Below are 21,459 nucleotides of genomic sequence, written 5' to 3' on the forward strand. Positions count from 1 at the left end.
TTTGAAACGAAAGCTTTGAAGTCGAACTGATGAACAAAAGAAAACTTGTTTGTATCTGGCTGTCAATAATCCCCAGGATGTCATAGAAAATGCCTGAGCTTCCTAGATACTGTCTTCAAGTTGATAAGATAGGAGTCTGCCCCATTTCAATCCCTGTGTAAATAGTTTATCAGAAATCTACAAGCAAATGCTATCAAAAGGCAAACTAAATTGCCCCCCACCCACTGGATCAAACCAATTGGGAGCCTCTCTTGAAATAAACAATAGTGCAATATACGCAATTATGCAGTTTATGTATTACTATTTCTCTTCGTGACATGTAATTTCCCAGAGCTATTGGACGTTGAGTGGAACCATGGTATGATCTGCTTTGTACTGCATTCAAAACAAAATCTTTCACTGTTCCTAGGTACATATGACAATAATAACTCAAATCAAATCAAATGAACAAAACAAGCAATGTTTCATTTTTGTCACAGAGCAAGGCAACCAAATAGGTTAAAGGGGGCTAAGCTACCCAACTGGACTCGATGTGGGCCAGTGAAACAGCTTTTACTGTTTACAGTTAGATTTTGCTTGATCTCCACTGTGTTAAAGTGCAGCTCTGAGGGTGTTTGGCTCTTTCAGAGCATCGTTGTTGGTCAATTTTCTCTCATCCCCATTTCCACAAACCAAACAGACCAAAAGTAATTAATAAAAATATCAGGATACAAAAGGTCCAACTTGGAAGAAATTAAACATGACCAAACATAATTTAAATCTTTCAGAACAAAAATATAACATTTTGAATAGAGACAAAATCAAACCTGGAGAGAAAAGGATTCGAAGTGAGTTGCTGTTATAATTCAAAAGTAAGCATTTACAACTCCGTGTAACTCTTTTGCTATAAATTCTGTGTCCTATGGTCATGTCCCACAACCACTTGGAAAGGTAGTGGCTTCCAAATAAACCTGTTGGACCATAACCTGGTGTTGTGTGATTTTTAACTTTGTCCCCGCCTGTCCAACACCTGTACCTCCAAATCATTTTAAAAAAGGAACAGAGAAAGAGAGAGGGATAGCTGCAGATGGACGTTGGGAATGTGGTAACACCATTGTTAAGCATGGGGATCCAGCAGGCAGCGTTACTGCCAGATAAACAATGGTAGACTCACAGAGAGCAGCAACACACGGGGCTGACAAACAGATGGCGAACATGGTGAGACTGAAGCAGATAAAGAGGCGGGGACACGGATCATGAGGCAAACACAAGCCAAGATAAAAGGCAGGATGGAAGAGACGGTGTTGTGTGGCTTTGTCTAGCTGTAGGAAAGGGTGCGAGCGGAGATATTACCCAGGAGCTGGTGTCTGAAACCGGTCTGTGGACTGATTCCTGACCCGGGCCAATGGTAATGATGGCTGACAGGCAGGTCCAATTTTATTGCGACCGTGTTTGAAAGTTAGGTTTCGGGGCATTCACGGAAGGTATTCTGACTTCACATGAAGGTATTCTGACCTCATAGTGAACAGAGGGCAGTGTAGCAGGATAAAGGGGGCAGGACACAGAACGAGACATCTAGGGGTCATCCGTAATTCCCCAGGGTGTTATTTTCATTTGACAAGACAGGATCACTTCCCCCGCTGCCACTGCGCACTTTCTGAATATAAGCTGTGAACTGATTTGAATTTCCCTGACTCTGACCTTATAAACGTTGGCAGCTGTCTGAGGAGAACTCCTGGAGGAGAGAGTCAGTTTGATGTCTGTGCAAAGAGCCCGCTAATCCTCCAACCGAGTGATTGCCTGTCACCCGGAGAGGCTGCCGCCAGCAGATGAAGGAAGCGATTAGGGAAAGATGAAGAAAGAGAGGTGCCAGGAAGGCAAGATGATAACCAGGGAGAGATACTATCCCGAGGAGCAGGACTGGAAAGAAACTCCAGGCAGCAAATTCTCTCGCACTGTGAAGAAACACCAGCATAAACACAACCTGAAGCACAGATATGCGATCCTGCAGACAGTGGGCAGGGGAGCCTATGGCAAAGTCCAGAAAGCACTGGAGACTGCGACCGGCAGGACGGTAAGTGCTAATCTTACTGAATTAATCTCTGTGTACAATGTGGAGATAACATTTCTTACAATTGCCTTAAACTGCATGGCTTTTCCGGTTATTTGGAAGGATCAGCGAGGGATACTTCAATACTGGAGTTTTGTGGAATTGGATTTCCATTAATTGTTTAAAGATCCACGTGTGGCTTCAGAAGTTATAGCAAGTCCGAAAATAAAAACCTGGCAGTCCAGTGGGAGTACTGACAGCACACATTTTTTAGGGAGGGACAGTGGAAGCAGCGAGGTACCTGGGATGCATGTTTCCTAATATATATGCAAATATGCGTAATCTTGTTTCCAAAAGTTGCCACGCAAGTTAAGTGAACTGGAGTTGGTGTAGCAGAGTAAGAGGACTAGAACTCGAATCATGCCCAGGATGTTATTCACATGTTTTTTGATTACACCTCTGTGAAGGAAGGGTACAGCACAGTGCGACATCATCGTTGTCATTTGTATCCTCACAGCCAAACTTGAAAGTTAATGTCCCAAACTGAACTTGATCTCCCTCCACTTTCTGGATCTCTGTTTGTATTTATATGTGCATAGCCTTGCCACTTCTACCTCCTCCCCATTCCCCCACTTTGCTGGAGTACAGTGCTGGATGTTTTTGATACTTTGTGCATGAGCGCATTTAAGATTGTTAGCTTCATTGTTGCAAAGCTCCAGACTATTGGGTCTCAGTCACACTTTATGTGCAAAAACTGGATGCCTACTCCCACCTCCCAGCAGACACTGGGGAACATACCCTCTGAGAGGTGGTTCCAGTGTAGTGGCAGCCTGGAATGATCATGGTGACTAAGGAATTGGAAAGAGTCCTGCAGCGTCATAGATTAATACTTTCTGGTAGTGGGTGAAGAATAAAGATGATAGCATTTAACAGTGGCCCATACATGTCAAAATATTAATGCCTGTTTTACACTCAGCATTTTACACACAACAGTTTCTACCTCTTCATAACTGCAAGCTAATTTACATACTTGGGATTGTTACTGAGACCAAACTTCACCCACACAATGACCAGCAGCTATGGAATTCAAGCCAATTTTGCCCACACTTCTCTAACATTTGTAAGGTTCAGCTGCCACTTCATTCAGCATGGATTAGTTGCATTTCATTTTATCTATATTAGGGTGGATTATGGGGTTGAGAACAAGTCTGGTTTAGAGAGTTAGCAAGGAATGTACCAGTGTGGTGATAGGTGGTGAAAAGCAAATAAACTTTAACCTGAGCGTGGGTAAAAGAGAAGCCTTGTTTGCTTTTTCTGCCTTTTTAAAAAGTACATTGATGCCATTAGAACTAACAATAAAAGTACTGGAAAACAATTCTATATCCAGACACAATCATGCATTAATCTATGTCAGCACTGCACAATTTTCAAATAAAATGTCATGAGCTTATGTGGGTGTTCAATAATTACTCAATGACTCCAATATCCATTTTCATTATTAGAATATATTTCCATTAATAGTTGCAGATCAAGTCAGTCATTTATTATTCAACATAATTAATTGAAAATCAATACAGTGAGCACAAACTATTAAAAAGATTTGAACAGAAAGGTACATGGACTTTTTTTTGGGATGAGCTTGTGTTTGGACTAACTTACAGTAAGTTTGCTTTCAATCCGAATGATTTAAGACATTACAACTCATCCAATTACTACTCGCAGGGTTAACACTGTCTATATTCCAGAACTCGTTGATACTCCATTTAGCACCAATTTCAGCATTTCCTTTTGCCTTGCCAAATCTACTAGATGTTGTTCACATTTATTTTCAGGATAGATAATATTTGACTAAACTATAAGGAATATTTGACTAAATCCATTTGATACATCTATGGTGGTGGCAAGAGCAGGCAGCTTGAGGTGTCCCGGTGAGCAGGCTATAGCAGAGGAGATTGAGCCTTTGAAGGGAGTGTGAGCCTTTCATGGTTAAGCACTCAAGACTGTTTGAATTTTTAACTTTATTTCTTTATTTTTCTAGTTTATACTAAGAATGGCTACAAAGTTTAATTTTTAACTCTGTTTCTTTATTTTTATACTTTGTACCTAAGATTTTGTACATAGGTACCTTTATACCTACGATGGCACCAGAAATGGCAACATTTCACTTTTCACTGAAATTATGTACTTCTGTACTTGAGCACACATGGCAATAAAATCTAATTCTAATTCTAAATCCTGCTTTATCCGAGGAGACAGCAGTGGAGCCTTTCTTTGAACTGCAACATTTTTTTGCTGATAACGGATCCCCCAAAGTCAAGTTACAAGACTTTGGATCCACCAATGATGAATGAATAGTTGTATATGTTTAAGTAAGGAGGTGGAGGTGTAGAAGTGACATTAAAGATATTGCTGGGACCAAGACTTGTGCTTCAGAACTTGTCACATCTCCAGCTGCACTATTTCAGTACAGCTGCAGAAATGTGGGAAATTGCCTAGGTATATCCTATCCACAAACATAATGTAGGGAAAATCCAAACTGGCCAAGTGTCACCCCATCAGTCTATTCTCAATCTTCAGCAAAGTCATGGAAATAGCTATTGGCAGTGCTTTAAAATAGCATATCCTCGGCAATGACTTGCTCACTGATGCTCAGTTTTGGTACTGCCAGGGCCTGACCTTAATATAGCCTTGCTTCAAATATGGATGGAAAATCTGAACTCAAGGTGAGATGAGAGTGATTACTCTTGACATCAAAGGAGTTGTTGACTGAGTGTAGCATCAAGGAGTCCTAGCAAAACTGCAGTCAATGGAAATTTGGGAAAAAAACCCACCACTGTTTGGAGTCATACCTAGCACAAAGAGTTGTGGTTGTTGGGGGTCAATCATCACAGCTCCAGGACTCCTTTGTAGGAATTCCTCAGGGTAGTGTCCTAGACACAATCATCTTCAACTGCTTCATCAATGACTTTCGCTCCATCATAAGACTGAAAGTGGGATGTTCACTACCGATTGTGCAATGTTTCACAACAATCAGAACTCCTCAGATACTGAAGCAGTTCATGTCCGTCTGCAACAAGAGTGAACAACATTCAAGTTTGGGCTCATGAATAGCTAATGACATTTGTACCACACAAGTACTAGGCAATGGAAGTCTTCAACAAAAGAAAATCTTCCCCTGACATTGAATGGCACTACCATCACTGAATCCTTCACAATGAACATCTTAGGGAGTTGCTACTGACCAGAAACAGTACTGGGTCAGCCATATATACCGTGGCTACAACAGCAGGTACGAATTCTTCTGCAATTAATTCACCTATGCTGATCCCCAAAGTTTGCCAATCACCTACAAGGCGCAAGTAACAAAAGTGATGGACTATTCCCCCCTTGCTTCAATGAGTGTAGCTCCAAGAGAGCTAAATAAACTTTACGCAATCCAGCAGAAAATTCTATCTGCCACCATCAGCATTAACTCTTGCCATCACTGTCGCACAGTTGAAGAAATGGGTACCAAATTAAACAATGCACTGTAACAATTCATCAAGGCTCATTCAATGGCGCCTTCTAAACTTGTGAACTGGACCGTCTAGAAGAATAAGTGAAGCACGTGCATGATAACACCACCATTTGCATTTGTGCTGCAAGCCATACATCAACTTGACTTGGAACTTTTATTCACACATGAGATATGGCTGTCAATAGATGAGCCAGCATTTATTGGTCATTTAGTTGACCTTCAGAAGGTTGAAATGAGCTGCCTTCTTGAACTGCTGCAGCCCAATGCTGTTAAGAAGAGAATTCCATAATTCCAGGCATACATTAGGAGTTCTGAAGAAGGGTCACTGGATCCAAAACGTTAACTCTTTTCTCTCCATAGATGCTGCCAGAGTGGCTGAGTTTTTCCAGCAATTTTTGTTTTTCTCTCTAATTTCCAACATCATCAGCTCTTTGGTTTTTGGTTCAGAGTGTGATGGAATATTCCCCATTTGGCTGGGTGTGTGTAGCTCCAATAACACTCAAAACATTTGACACCATCTAGGACAAGATTAGAGCGGTGCTGGAAAAGCACAGCAGGTCAGGCAGCATCCAAGGAGCAGGAAAATCGACATTTCGGGCAAAAGCCCTTTATCAGGAATAGAGCTCTATTCCTGAAGAAGGGCTTTTGCCCGAAACGTCGATTTACCTCCTCCTCGGATGCTGCCTGACCTGTTGTGCTTTTCCAGCACCACTTTAATCTAGACTCTGGTTTCTAGCATCTGCAGTCCTTATTTTTACCGTCTAGAACAAAGCAGCCTGCATGACTGGCACCACATCCGCAAATAGTTAGTCACTCCATCATGGATGCTATCTACAAGATGCACTGCAGAAGTTTGTCAAAGATCCTTAGAAAGTGCCTTCTAAATCCACAACCAATTCCACCTAAAAGGATAAGGGCAGCAGATTCATGGGAATACCAGTACCTGCAAGATCCCCTCCGAGTCACTCATCATGCTTACTTAGAAATATATTGCTGTAACTTCAGTATTGTTGGTTCAAAAACCTGTAATTCTCTTTCTAACAACACAGGACTACTTATATGCTAAATGGTAGAAGCACCAAGCTATAGATAGAGCTAACTTATCCCACAATAAACAGATCCAATCAAAACTGTACTGTACTGCTACATTAACAGGACTTTTAGAATGGTTTTTCCTTGATTTCCACTGACCACAGTTTTGATAGGGTTGCTTGGTGCCAAACTTTATCAAAATTATTAATATTAAGAAAAAAGAGCGGATCAGTATTCTGGCCACTGGAGTTTAGAAGGATGAGGGTATCTCATAAAAACCTACAGATCAGGACTACAAAGTGTAAACACAGGAAGGATGTTCCAAATAACCAAACAGTCCAGAATCAGGAGTTACAGTCTAAGAATGTAGGGCAGGCCATTTAGGACTCAAATGAAGAGAAGTCTCTTCACTCAGAGAGTGGTGAACCGTGTAATTCTCTGCCTCAGAAAGTAGTTGAGGCTAAAACATTGAATGTTTTCAATAAGGAGTTAGATAGAGTTCTTGGGGCCTAGGGATTAAAGGGTAGGTGGGAAAGTGGGAACAGAGTACTGAGTTGGATGATTAGCCATGATCATATAGAATTGCAGAGCAGACTCAACATGGTGAGTGGCCTAATCCTGCTCCTATTTTCTATGTTTCTGTGTTAAAATACTGTTTTTTCTGTACTCCTCTAATGGAATGGAGTACATGAACTTGAATTAATAGTTCCAGTTATTTCCATAGTTTTGGGATATGGGGTTAATTTAAAAAAAAATCAAAGATCTGTGGATGTTGGAAATCAAAAGAAAAAACAGAAATTGCTAGAAAAAGTCAGCAGGTTTGGCTGCATCTTCTGAAGAAGGGTCACTGAACTCTCCTTTCTCTACACAGATGCTGGCAGACCAGCTGACATTTTCCAGAAATTTCTGTTTTTGTCAGGGATTAATTACTTATTTTACTAATTGGCTTCAATTAGAATTACTGACCACCTGACCCAATTGCTTATCTTTAGCCAAATGCATACAACAGAATTTCCAAAACTTTATTACAAAAAAAACATTGTGCTCAGGCTACCATTTTTCTTCAAAGTATTGTGACTTAACTGGAAATAGTCAAAAGAAAATTGAATTGAAGTTGTAGCATTTCTACAGATAAATGTGATTGGTATATTTATGTTAGTTTAGTTGAACAAGAATTGATCATGGCTACTTCAACCTCAATAAAGAAGACAAGGTAGATTCAGGTAATCACAAACCTCTTTTCAAAGTCATAGCGTACGTGCTTAGTAGCTTCTCAGATTTACAGAACTCAGCTACATTTTCAGTGCCAGACAGTCTCTGTACGTTGGTGCTTTCAACCGGGACAATAACATGAGCGAATATTTCTGGCCTGTTGTCAGTTTCCATACTTCTATACAAGGTTAATTTGCACGGGAACTGCATTCCTCACATTTCCTCAGACAATATTACGTTATTTTTGGAAACTGTATTCCAGTAAAATTTGCTAAAAATGTATCAGGGATGGGGATCTTTCCAGATTTGTTTTAATGACTTTGGATTGAAGCCAATATTTGCAGGCTGCCAGCCTGTCTCAGGACTGATTATCTTTTGTAATTTCAATTCTCAGAGACTGATATTTTCTCCAGCTCTGTCTTTGTCAAACACCCTCAATCTTTGTGGTTAGAATTGTTTCCAACTTCCGGCTGGTTGCTATTATTTGCAACTTAACTCCCCAGGACAGGAATCCCTAGAAAATTTATTCTTAATGGCTAATATATCTCACCAGACTGCTGTGAAAGCTAAGACTTCTTAATCTCCTTTACTGGAGCAATGGGCTTATAGATTTTGCCACACAGCACCCTTTTACAACCAATAGCATTCCCTCCATCCAACTCCATCCTTATGTCTCAACCTCCAAGCTCTTATCCATTCCATATGATCTCCAATTGTCTGAGCTCCAGACTCCTTACACCCCTCCTCCTATCCTTCGTGCACTTGATGCTCCCAAAATTGGGCTTAGCTGCACATATCAGCCACTCCTCCTTACAGTCTGAGAATTTGCAGCTGGTAGCATTTCCTGACCTATCCTATCCTAGTGTTTCCTTCCAAATTTGTTCTTAGGGCTTCTATCTTTCCCAACCTGTGCTCAAAACTTGTAACTTCTCCTAACTCTATCTCTAGCTTGCTACTGTTTAAAAACTTAAGCACAAGAGAGCGGTGATTTCTTCTCCCAGTTTTCTCCACCTAGAGGCAGCCATTTTCCTTTTTCTCCATCTGGGCTCCATTGCACTGTCATCTTATAGCTAGTGATATAATATTGTTGCTACTGAGGTACACTGCTAGGAATGTGAAATGTGTATGGTTACAGCAAAACCTCAATTATCTGTTATTCCATTATTCACACTAGAATTTTCCACAACAATTTTCATGGCACTTAGGAGCCCAGCAGGAGTTGGACCTCAGTTTTCAATAAGTTAGTTGGTGTGCAGTTAAGTATTTTAAATTGATTTTTCACAGACTGTAGTCTGTTGATCCAATTGGATTCATATTTGTAATCAGTATACTCATTCTCTGGTGTAAGTTATATCAATGGCATTTTGTTTCAAGTTCAGACGCAGCAAGACTCAGAGTTTCAAAATTGAGCTGTGATGGGAGAAATTTTAAAATACAAAGTTAGAAATATAGCACAAAATATTATTGACAATACATGAAGTGGATTGGCTTGAGTCTATTTCCCTCCTATAGTACCACAAAATGGTCTAAGCTAAGGACAATAAAAGAGAGAAAGACCTGCATTTGTATGGTGTTTCTTTACAACCTTCAAATGTTTCAAAGTACTTTTGAAGTATAGTCACTGTTGTAAAGTAGAAAACATGGTAGGCAATTTGTTCACAGCAATTACCATACTCTGAATATGATAACGACCAGAGAGCGATTCAGGAAAGAATATTGACAATGACTCTGGGGAGAACTCTCTGGCTGTTTATTCAAAACTGTGCCAAGTAATCATGTTCATCCACTCGAGTGAGGCCTCAGTTAATACCTCATCTGAAAGATAGAACCTCTGACAGTGCCGCACTGCCTCAGTACTGCACTAGCTTAAACCCAGATGGTTAGAGATGAGGGTGTTGCCAACTGAAACATGGCTGACAATCATAGAGTGAATCTCTTTCTGCAGAATGCTGTGATCCATATTTGTAGCCTATTCAAACGACAGGAATGCACTTCCATTGAGAAAATGAGCCAGGTCAACTCTCACTACAGGTGTGGCAAGCCTACATATCAGACCAGCACATGCCATTTCTCCCACAGTCAGAAATAAGGACATAAAATACATACAATAATGGTGTACCTACAAGCTTAAGTTTTGTTTTACAGCAGACTCAGTAAACTTAAGAAAACTTTCTGTTGTGACCACAAGAAAAGTGACAGGAGAAAATCATAACCAATTTAACTATGTTATACTGCAGTTGTAGCATCTCATATAGTTATTCAGTCTTTCCTCTCAATCCCTATCCAATTCCTATGCTTAATTCGTCAGGCTCCAAACTTGTGCAAGTTTGTGGGCATTGCACAATCAAATCGTTAAGCACCCACACTTTGTGGAAATCACTGTACATGTAAAAGTTTAAAAAAAACTGTTCCAGACAGATGCTGAAGTTATGTAACTGTGGCTTGCTGCTAAACAAATTTAACATATTTTCCATTTCACTGCAGCAAACCTCCCTGTAGAGACATCTCTTGCATTGAGTGTGGTAAAAGTGTGGTTAGTTACAGAAGAAAAACCTTCAGCTACCTAAACTCTGGTAAAGAGTTGCATATTTTAGGTAATTTTGAAAATGTTTCACATACAACTTCATGTCAAATTTGTGCATAGGCATGCATTTGTTGCGTGTATAGTTCTGTGTTTGATGACAATATAATTACGTGCATGTGGTTTTAAGTTACTGAACTAGTAATCTGGAGATTTGGACTAATAACCCAAACAATATGAATTAAATTACACTATGTTATGTTGAGAGCTTGAATTCATTATTTCTTTAAAATAACATGGTAAATAAAATGCTGTCAGTGAGCAAAAATGATCATGAAGCTAATGGATATGATAAAAAAAATCAACTGGTTCACTAAGTTGGGAGGAAATTTGCTGTCCTTACACTGTATTGTCAATACGTAACTCGATATCATTCATTGCTGATTCTGGCTCTGTCAAAATGTGACTCCAATCCCATACAAATGTAATTGGCTCCTAATTGCCAAGTAAAGTGACTTAGTAAGATGAATAGTTGTATCAACTTCCAAGTGCTTTAGCCATACAGAATGCAACAGTCAGCAAGAAAATTTATCATCATCTTTTCAGGGCAATGTTACCACCAGGTGAGGAAGAGAAATTGGTTCCCTATTTAAACATCTCTTGGATGGTTGCAACAATTGTGTTTCCATATCATTTTTCACATGCAGTTATCATACTTTAATTAATATCTAACTAAATGGATATAGTGATATAGAGTCAGAGAGTTGTACAGCATAGAAAACAGACCCTTTGGTCCAACTTGTCCACATTGACAAGACATCCTAATCTGACCTAGTCCCATTTGCCAGCATTTGGCCAATATCTCTCTAACCCTTCCTGTTCATATATCCATCCAGATGCTTTTAATGTTGTAATTGTACCTGCCTCTACTATGTTCTTTGGCAGCTTGTTCCATACATGCACCACCCTCTGCGTGAAAACGTTACCCCTTAGGCCCCTTTTAAATCTTTCCCCTCTCACCTTAAACCTATGCCCTCTAGTTTTGGACTCTCCTACCCCAGGAAAGAGACCTTGACTATTGATCCTATACATGCCCCTCATGATTTTATAAACCTCTATAAGGTCACAACTCAGCCTCTGACACTCCAGGGAGAAAAATCCCATCCTATTCAGCCTCTCCCTATAGTTTAAACCCTCCAGTCCCAGCAACATCTTTGTAAACCTTTTCTGCATCTGCTCAAGTTTAACAACATCATTCCTATTGAAGAGCAAACAGAGATGTATTCAGTATTCTAAAAGTGGCTTCACCAGTGTCCTGTACAGCCACAACATGATGTCCCAACTCCTATAGTCAATATTCTGACCAATGAAGGCAAGCATGCCAAACACCTTCTTTGCCTGTCTACCTGCAACTCTACTTTCAAGGAAATATGCTCCTGCACCCCTAGGTCTCTTTGTTTGGCAACACTTCCCAGGTTCCTACCATGAATTGTATAAGTCCTGCCATGGTTTGACTTACCAAAATGCAACACCTCACATTTACCTGAGTTAAACTCCATCCACCATTCCTCAGTCCATTGACCTGTCTGAGATCATCAGTGTCCGCTATTCCACCTGCTTTGGTGCCATCCACAAACTTACTAACCATACCTTCAGTATTATCATCCAAATTATTTATATAAATGATAAACAGCAGTGGACCCAGCACTGAACTTTGTGGCACACTGCTGGTCACAGGTTTTCAGTCTGATCAAAAATCTCTACCGTCACCCTCTGTCTCTGACCTTCAAGCCAGTTTTCTACCTCATGAATACAAGCTGCCCCTGAATCCCATGTGATCTAATGTTACTAACCAGTCTACCATGCAGAACCTTGTCAAACCTTTACTGAGGTCCATATAGACAGCTTCTACCACTCTGCCTTCATCTTTGTCACCACTTCAAGAAACTCAATCAAGTTAATAACACATGACTTCCCATGCACAAAGCCATGTTGACTATTCCTAATCAGTCCTTGCCTTTGCAAATGCATGTAAATCCTGTACCTCAGAATCCTCTCCAACAACCTACCCATCACTGACACAAGGGTCACCGGTCTATAGTTTCCTGACTTTTCCTTTCTTAAATAATGGCACTACATTGGTCAATCTAAGTCTTCATTTATATATTCTTAAATTTGCTTTATTGTCCTTCTAACCACAAGCAGCTTTTCTTCTCCCAATTTGTAAATTTATTATACAAGTATGAATTAAAGAAGATATGTAAAATGTCTTGACACTGACTTAGTTGGGTGTTTTGACTCTCTAGATAACATGGTAATCCCAATTCAGACTGTTTAGTTTACAAATCTCTGGACTTGTCTAAATCTGTGGTGAGGTGATCACAGCAGCCAAGTCAGTATTTGTCCTTTTTAAAAACATTTTTAGTCCATGAAGGGCCTCAAGTTAACAATCAGATGATGGAAGTTGATTCCATTTTTTGCTATGATGATAATAACTAGGGCTAGCAGTAAATGTTTGTCTTGCCAACAATGCCCGCATCCTCAGTGATTCCTTAAAGGAAAAGACCTTCCAGTTTATGTCATTTATAAAATTAACAGTCTGGTGAAATAGACATATTTGCCTCCCGCCTTTACATTTTCACTGGTGAAAAATGTTTAGAAATGTACTGAACAAATTTTTGAACAGTTGAAGTCAAAATTCTTTCACATCAATGAGTTTGTTGGCTACGTGTGAGTTAATTTCAAAAATTGAAATTGGTGCAAATTCCTTAGTTTGTTATTATTCCATGCTTTTTTTTGACTCCACAGAGTAATGATCATCTTTATCAAAATAACTTATGACTTTAAAGGGGAGTTCAAATTGAGCTTCATCAGTATTTGTTCAAAATTTTGTGATCTAAGACCCAAGATATTTTTCTTTGTTCACTGAGTTCTTTTGCAAATGTTGATATTCTTGGTAAAAGCCATCAGCAAAACTTAATATATAACTTATTACTGTTGAGCAATTCCATGGGCCACGTCATGATTACAGTGGTACATATATTGCTTCTCTGCCACCAAACTAAGAACACCAGAATATTTTAGAAGTGAAAATACAACTAGAACCAAAAGTAATTTTGTTTCTTTTTAAAGATTGGCCTCACCTGCCATCTTTCTCATGTTACCATTCAATACCTTTTTCCAGAAATGCACTATATTGTCTTTATTGAATTTTTCAGCCTGTTTGGTTGGCATTCTCTGAAACTTTTCATTATATCTGTTAGCTGCTGGATGAAAAGGTTTCACATTCTTTCTTAAACTTTCCAAATGTTTAACAGGTATTCCTGCAGAACAATGTTATCAAATTCTTTCGTAATTTTGAAAACTTCAAAGTGATCATTTTGTTTTACCTAAATAAATGGCTTGCTAATGTTAATTTACACACAAAATATCATGCTTTATTGGCAAACATAGTTTCAAATGCTAAATAATATAATTTATCATATTTGACAACCTTTAAATAAGACAAATTGTAAATGTTTGATGCACTTCCAACAGTGGACCTTCTTTCATAAAGTTTACAGCATTTTGCTAGAAATGAGCACCTTACTATGAGAGTTTTGCTCAGACACAAATGTGAATCAGTAATGACTTCTGTAGTGAAATAATTAAAATTGAGATCGGAACAGACTAACCTCTCACCTTGCAATTTGAATGATTTCCTTTTTCACCTGAGTTAGCAACATAACCATTTATGTATTTTCCTGGTGTCTGTTTGAGACCCATCCAGAATTTATGGCATATTATGGGAGAAATGCTTTTGGAGTCAAGATGTTAAATGTAGGTGTGGAGAATGAACCATGTCAGTGGATTATTAACTTCAGTTTGCAACAGCTGTAACTGAGCCTCTGGAAGATTTTTCTGGATTCCATCATTTTCTATGATTTATCTGATGCCAAAGTTCAAAATAACTAATGATTTTAAAGGGGAGTTAAAATTGAGCTTCATTAGTATTTGTTCAAAATTTAACATCAGCTCAAAGTGGCACCATATCTTGTGCACAGTTGTTGTTCTGATGGTGACAAAACATCTGTTCATTTCATTTCACTATATTGTTTCCCTTGAGGGGAACTATATGTTTATGCCATAACATTAAGAAAACTGGGTCCAGTGGGACTTAATAATAGGAGAACATTTAATAAAAAGACAATGTGTGAGCGTCTGAATTGGCAGCATAATCATTCAAGGTTTTCACTTCAAAGGTAATGTATGATCAATGAAAATATATCATGGAAAACTAAAACCAAAAATTAGAATCTAGACCTAATTTGTAATGTTAACTGATATAGAAACATAAAACACTTTGACAGGTTGATACCATGTTGTATAAAAGTTGTTACACTCACTAACCATAAGTGAAATAACTCCATGAACGCCAGTATCCTGTCACTTAGTCACCCTTTATTTACGTATGCATAGTACAAGACACTGACCCAGCTAGCTTACAGCTGGTTCCTAAGTGAATCCCTGACATTCCTGTTCATATTTGTCATTCAGGACTCTCTGATTTCACCAGGTTAAAAGCCCCAAGTCATGGAACTCATATTCTATGAGGTCTAACTGACTGACCTCATTCCAATCACTACAATAAGGAGTGGTGGCTGATTTCTGATTTGTACTATTTCAAGGAAACTATAAATCTGGTCAAGAGTAAGTTAAGAATCTGAAACAGGAGTTCAATCTGTCTCTTAAGCCTGCAATGATTCTAATGGAAGTCGAGTGGAAGAAGGGGAGGCGCAATCAACCCATTCTTAAAAGATGTGCCTGTCATTGAAAGCCTTTAAGGAAGCCTCTAATTTAGCATTGTTTCTGTTCTAAACCCATGCTGATTCATTTGCTGGGCCTTGCAACACCCAGTGACAAAAAGTGGCAAGAAGAGTGTGATCCATAAGGCAAATGCTTTTTTTTGTAGCAGGCTGTCGGAGCATGAGAATTCCGTCCTGGCAGAACAAGCTTAGGTGTAAATGTTCTATTCAGCTTTATAATTTCCCCCAACATCCCAGTTATCACCAAACCTCAACATCACAGTCCACAATCTTCCCTGATCTCTGACTATCCCTCAAGTGATTTCCATCTGACTCCTTTCACCGTATTCAACTCACATCACTGGTGATGTCTACCCACAAACACAAAAATTACTTAAGTCAAGCAAAGAACAGTAGACGCCGGAGGTCTGAAACAAAGAAATAAAGTGATGGAGCAACTCAGAAGGTCTGGCAGCATCTATGAAGAGAAAAACAGAGTTTTTGTTTCAAGTCCAGCGACTCATCATTTAAAAACTGGTGTTGAAATGTTAGCTCTGATTTTCTTTCCATGGATGCTGCCAGACTTGCTGAGTTTCTTAACCACTTTCTGTCTTTGTTTCACAAAAGTTACTTAATTGTGGCTGCAAAGAAACTCTACAATGTTCAGAGAATTCCACCCTTTGGATTCCCTGACCATAATTTCTTCCCTGCTACCAAATAATATCACATTGGGGTGGACAATAAACAAAGAATTAACTAATGCTTGTTAAAAATGATACAGCCATTATCATGGGGGATTTTAATCTAATCGATTGGTAGAACCAGGTTGGTCAGGGTAGCCTTGAGGAGGAGTTTATTGAATCTATCCATGATAGTTTTCTTGAACAATATGTAATGGAACCAATGAGGGAGCAAGTTATCCTAGAGCTGGTCCTGTGTAAAGAGACAGGAATAATTAATGATGTCATAGTCAGGGATCCTCTTAGAAGCAGCGATCACAGTATGGTTGAATTTAGAATACAAATGGAAAGTGTGAAGATGAAATCCAATACCAGGGTCCTGTGCTTAAACAAAGGAGACTACAATAGGATGAGGGAGGAGATGGCTAAAGTTGACTGGAAGCAAAGACTTAATGGTGGGATAGGAGAACGTGAGAACTACCGATGCTGGGGATCAGGGTCGAGAGTGTAGTGCTAGAAAAGCACAGCAGGTCAGGCAGCATCCGATGAGCAGGAGAATCCTCATTTCGGGCATAAGCCCCTCATCAGGAATGAGGCTTGTGGGTTGGGACTGGGGTTTGGGGGAAGGTAGCTGAGAAAGCGATAAGTGGATGAAGGTGATGGAGAAGGTGATAGTTCAGAGGGAGGAGTGATGGACAGATCCGGAAGGTGGTGCCGAGTTGGAGGCTTGGGAGTGTGATAATGTGGGGTGAGGGGAAATGAGGAAGCTGATGAAACCCACATTTGTCCTGTGTGGTTGCAGGGTCCAAAGGCTTTCTTCCTCCAGGCAACGGGTGATAACAGTTTGGTGGTGGAGGAGGCCCAGGACGCGGATGTCCTTGATGGAGTGAGAGGGGGAGTTGAAGCGTTCACCTATGGAGCAGTGGGGTTGAAGGGTGTCCCAGAGATGTTCTCTGAAATGATCTGCAAGAAGGCGCCCTGTCTCCCCGATGTAGAGGAGACCAGACCGGGTGTAATGGGTGCCGTAAATGACATTGGTAGAGGTACAGGTAAATTTCTGATGGATGTGGAAGGATCTCTTGGGGCTTTGGACGGAGGTGAGGGAAGTAGTGTGGGTGCAGTTTTTGCACTTCCTGATGCAGCAGGGAAAGGTGCCTGGAGTTGGGGAGGGGCTGGTGAGAGGTGTGGACCTGATGAGGGAGTTGCGGAGGAAATCGTCTTTTTTGGAAAGCTGATAGGGGTGGGGAGGGAAACGTATCTCTGGTGGTGGGGTCCGTTTGGAGGTGGAGAATGTGCCAGAAGTTGTATGGGCAGATTGGTGGGGTAGAAGGTGAGAACCAGGGGGCTCTATCCTTGTTGCATTGGGAAGGGTGGGGTTCAAGGATTGTGGTGTGTGAAGTAGAGGAAGTGCGATGGAGGGCTTCGTCAACTATGTGGGAAGGGAAGTTACAATCGTGCAAGAAGGAGGCCATCTTCGACTTAGAGTCATAGAGATGTACAGCATGGAAACAGATCCTTCGGTCCAACCTGTCCATGCCGACCAGATATCCCAACCCAACCCTGCCAGTGCTCGGCCCATATCCCTCCAAACCCTTCCTATTCATATACCCATCCAAATGCCTCTTAAATGTTGCAATTGTACCAGCCTCCACCACATCCTCTGGCAGCTCATTCCATACACATACCACCCTCTGCGTGAAAAAGTTGTCCCTTAGGTCTCTTTTATATATCTTTCCCCTCTCACCCTAAACCTATGCCCTCGAGTTCTGGATCCCCGACCTCAGGGAAAATAGTTTGTCTATTTATCCTAAACATGCCCCTCCAAAGGAAGGATGGTCTTCTTCTTTCTCGATTGCAACTTCCCTTCCCACGTGATAGATGATGCCCTCCAACGCATCTCCTCCACTTCACGTACCATAGCCCTTGAAGCACAATCATCCCAAAGCAACAAGGACAGAACCCCCTGGTCGTCCCCTTCCACTCCACCAACCTCTGCATACAATGTATCATCCTCCGCCACCTCCACCACCAGAGATATATTTCCCTCCCCACCCCTATCAGTGTTCCGAAGAGACCATTCCCTCCGCAACTCCCTCATCAGATCCACACCCACCAGACCACACCCCACTCCTGGCACCTTTCCCTGCCACCATAGGAAATGCAAAGCCTGTGCCCACACCACTCCCCTCACCTCCATCCAAGGCCGCAAGGGATCCTTCCACTTCTGTCAGAAATTTACCTGTACCTCTACCAATGTCATCTACTGCATCTGTTGCACCTGGTGTGGTCTCCTCTACATCAGGGAGACAGGACGTCTGTTACGGATTGTTTCAGAGAACATCTCTGGGACACCTGCAGTCACCAACCCCACTGTCCTATGGCTGAACACTTCAACTCCCTTTCTCACTCTGTCAAGGTCATGGGCCTCCTCCACCACCAAATGGTTACCACATGACATCTGGAGGAGGAATGCCTCATTTTCTGCCTTGGGACCCTGCGACTGCACAGGCTAAAATTGGATTCCAACAGCTTCCTCATTTCCCCTCCCCCCACATTATCCCAGCCCCAAGCCTCCAACTCGGCACCATCCTCCGGACCTGTCCATCACTCCCCACTCTGACCTATCACCTTCATCCACCTATTGTTTTCTCAGCTACCTTCTCCCAAACCCCACTCCCTCCCATTTATCTCTTAGCCCCAACCCACAAGCCTTGTTCCAGAATAACGGCTTATGCCCGAAACATTGATTCTCCTGCTTATTGGATGCCGCCTGACCTGCTGTGCTTTTCCAGCACTACACTCTCAACTTTATGGTGGGATAGTTGATGAACAGGGGAGGACTTTCAAAGCAATTTTTCAAAGTACTCAGCAGAAGTATATACCAGTGGACAGGAAGGACTGTAGCAAAAAAGGGTAACCTGCCATGGTTTCTAAGGAAATAAGGGATGCTATCAGATTGAAAGAGAGGGCATACAAAGTGGCCAAGATTGGCAGGAAACTAAAAAATTGGGAAAGCTTTAAAGGTCAACAGAAAGGCACAAAAAAGCAATAAAGAAAATTTAAGATATATTATGAGAATAAAGTAGCTCAGAAAATAAAGACAGATAGCAAATTTTCTATTAATATATAAGACGAAAAAGAGTGGCTAAAGTAAACCTTGGTCCTTTAGAAGATGAGAAGGGGGATTTAGTAATGGGACATGAGGAAATGGCCAAGGCATTGAACGGGTATTTTGTGTCGCTCTTCACAATGGAAGATACAAATAACATGCCAGTAATTGACAAAGAGATGAAGATAGATGAGGAAATAATCATTATCATGAAAGAGGTAGCGTTGGGAAAGCTAATGGAGCTAAGGATAGACTAGTCTCCTGGCCCTAACAGAATGCATTTTAGGATACTAAAAAAGATGGTGGGAGAAATAGCAAATGCACTTGTGGTCATTTTCCAAAATTCACTGCATTCTGGGACAGTTCCAGCAGATTGGAAAACAACAAATGTGACACCACTGTTTAAAAACAGAGGTACACAAAAGATGGAGAATTACAGATCTGTTAGCTTAACTTGTCTAAAGGGAAAATGCTTGAGTCTATTATCAAGGAAGAAATAACAAGTCGTCTAGTTAGAAATTATCCTGTTGGTCAGATGCAGAAGGGTTCATGAAGGGCAGGTCATGCTTAACTAATCTACTGGAGTTTTTTGAAAACATTATGAGCACGATGGACGATGGGAACCCAGTAGATGTGGCGTACCAAGATTTCCAAAGGTCATTGAATAAGGTGCCGCACAAAAGGCTGCTGCATAAGATAAAGATGCAAAGCATGACGAGCAATGTATTCACATAGGTAGAGGATTGGTTAACTAACAGGAAGCAAAGAATGCTTTTCTGGTTGGCAAACAGTGACTAATAGTGTGCCTCAGAGATCAGTGTTGGGACTGCAGTTATTCACAGTTTACATAGATGATTTGGAGTTGGGGGCCATGTGTAGTGTGTCAAAGTTTGCAGATGACATTAAGATGAATGGTAGAGCAAAGTGTGCAGAGGATTGTGAAACATTGCAAAGGGACATAGTGAGTGAGCAAAAGTTTGGCAGATGGGAATACAATGTTAATAAATGTGAAGTCATCCATTTTGGTAACAGTAAAAAGGGCTATTACTCGAAAGGTAAAAAACTGCAGCATGCTGATGTGCAGAGGGGCCTTGATATCCTTCTGCATGAATCACAGAAGGTTAGTCTGCCAGTACAACAGGTAATTAAGACGGCAAATGGAATGTTGTCCTTCATTGCTAAAGGGATTGAGTTTAAAAGCATCTGAATAGGTGCTGATGAGTCCACACTTTGGAATACTGCATGCACTTTTGGTCTCTTCACTTGAGAAAGGATGTACTGGCACTAGAGGAAGTGCAGATAAGGTTCACTAGGTTGATTCTGGAATTGAAAGGGTTGGCTTATGAGGAGAGACTGAGTAGACTGGGATTATAGTCATTGGAATTTAGAAGAATTTAGGGATCTTATAGAAACATATAAAATTATGAAGGGCATAGATAGGATAGAGGTAGAGAGGATGTTTCCATGGCAGGTGAAACTAGGACAAGAGGGCATAGCCTCAAGATTAGAGGGAGCAGATTTAGGACCAAACTGAGAAGGAACCTCTTCAACCAGAAGATGTAAATCTGTGGAATTTACTGTCCAATGAAGTAGTTGAGGCTAAGATAGATAATTTTTGAACAATACAAGAATTAAAGTGAGAGGGTTGGTAGGTGGAGCTGAGGCCAAGAAAAGAGGCTAGCATGGCCAGGTGGCCTACTCCTGCTCCTATTTCTCATGTTTTTATGTTCTATTCCAAAATGTTGTCCCCTATATTAGGACAGCTATTTCATTACACATGGAGCAAAGTGAAAATTTCTCCATTTGCACATGAACAGGAAGTAGACAGTGCATCCCAGATATCGATCAGTTTAGATTTGTAAGTCCTGTAAGTTCACCTTTATTATTGGATGCATGTTTATTACAAGGTCATTATGATGCAAAGTTAAAAATCACACAACACCAGGTTATAGTCCAACAGGTTTATTTGGAAGCGTTAGCTTTCGGAGCATTGCTCCTTTATAAGGTGGTTGTGGAGTATAAGATCGTAACATACAGAATTTATAGCAAAAGTTTACAGTGTGATGTTACTGAAATTATATATTGAAAAAGACCTGGATTGTTTGTTAAGTCTCTTGTCTTTTAGAATTACCATGTTTGTTTCAGACGTTTTAGACTAGAATCAGTCTGACCATTGTGGCACAGACAGTCTCACACAGGGCAGCTCACACCTTAAATGCATTATTTAGGCCGACATGACACCAATTGTTAAAGTTCACTTGAAAATGTAACTTTTAAAAAAGTTTTGCAATTTACATATGAAAGAACTGAAACTTTAGGAAAGATATGGAAGCTTTGGAGAGGGTGCAGAGGAGATTTACCAGGATGTTGCCTGGAAAGGAGAATAGGTCGTACGAGGATAGGTTGAGAGTACTAGGTCTTTTCTCATTGGAACGGCGAAGGATGAGGGGTGACTTGAGAGAGGTTTATAAGATGATCAGGGGAATAGATAGAGTAGACAGTCAGAGACTTTTTCCCCGGGTACAACAGAGTGTTACAAGGGGACATAAATTTAAGGTGAAGGGTGAAAGGTATG

At 40.6% G+C, this 21,459-nt stretch overlaps 1 protein-coding gene across 1 annotated transcript in view; it reads left to right on the forward strand.

Moving 5' to 3' along the window:
* The first annotated feature begins 1,369 nt into the window (after positions 1-1,369).
* Positions 1,370-21,459, forward strand: part of LOC132822093 (NUAK family SNF1-like kinase 1) — a 38,150-nt gene continuing 18,060 nt past the window's right edge. The window contains exon 1 of the mRNA XM_060835118.1: positions 1,370-2,053. Within this exon, the coding sequence (XP_060691101.1) occupies positions 1,832-2,053 (222 nt within the window). The 5' untranslated portion in view covers positions 1,370-1,831. The remainder of the gene's footprint in view (positions 2,054-21,459) is intronic.

Source organism: Hemiscyllium ocellatum, chromosome 14 (assembly GCF_020745735.1).
Source record: "Hemiscyllium ocellatum isolate sHemOce1 chromosome 14, sHemOce1.pat.X.cur, whole genome shotgun sequence".
Classification (NCBI taxonomy): domain Eukaryota; kingdom Metazoa; phylum Chordata; class Chondrichthyes; order Orectolobiformes; family Hemiscylliidae; genus Hemiscyllium; species Hemiscyllium ocellatum.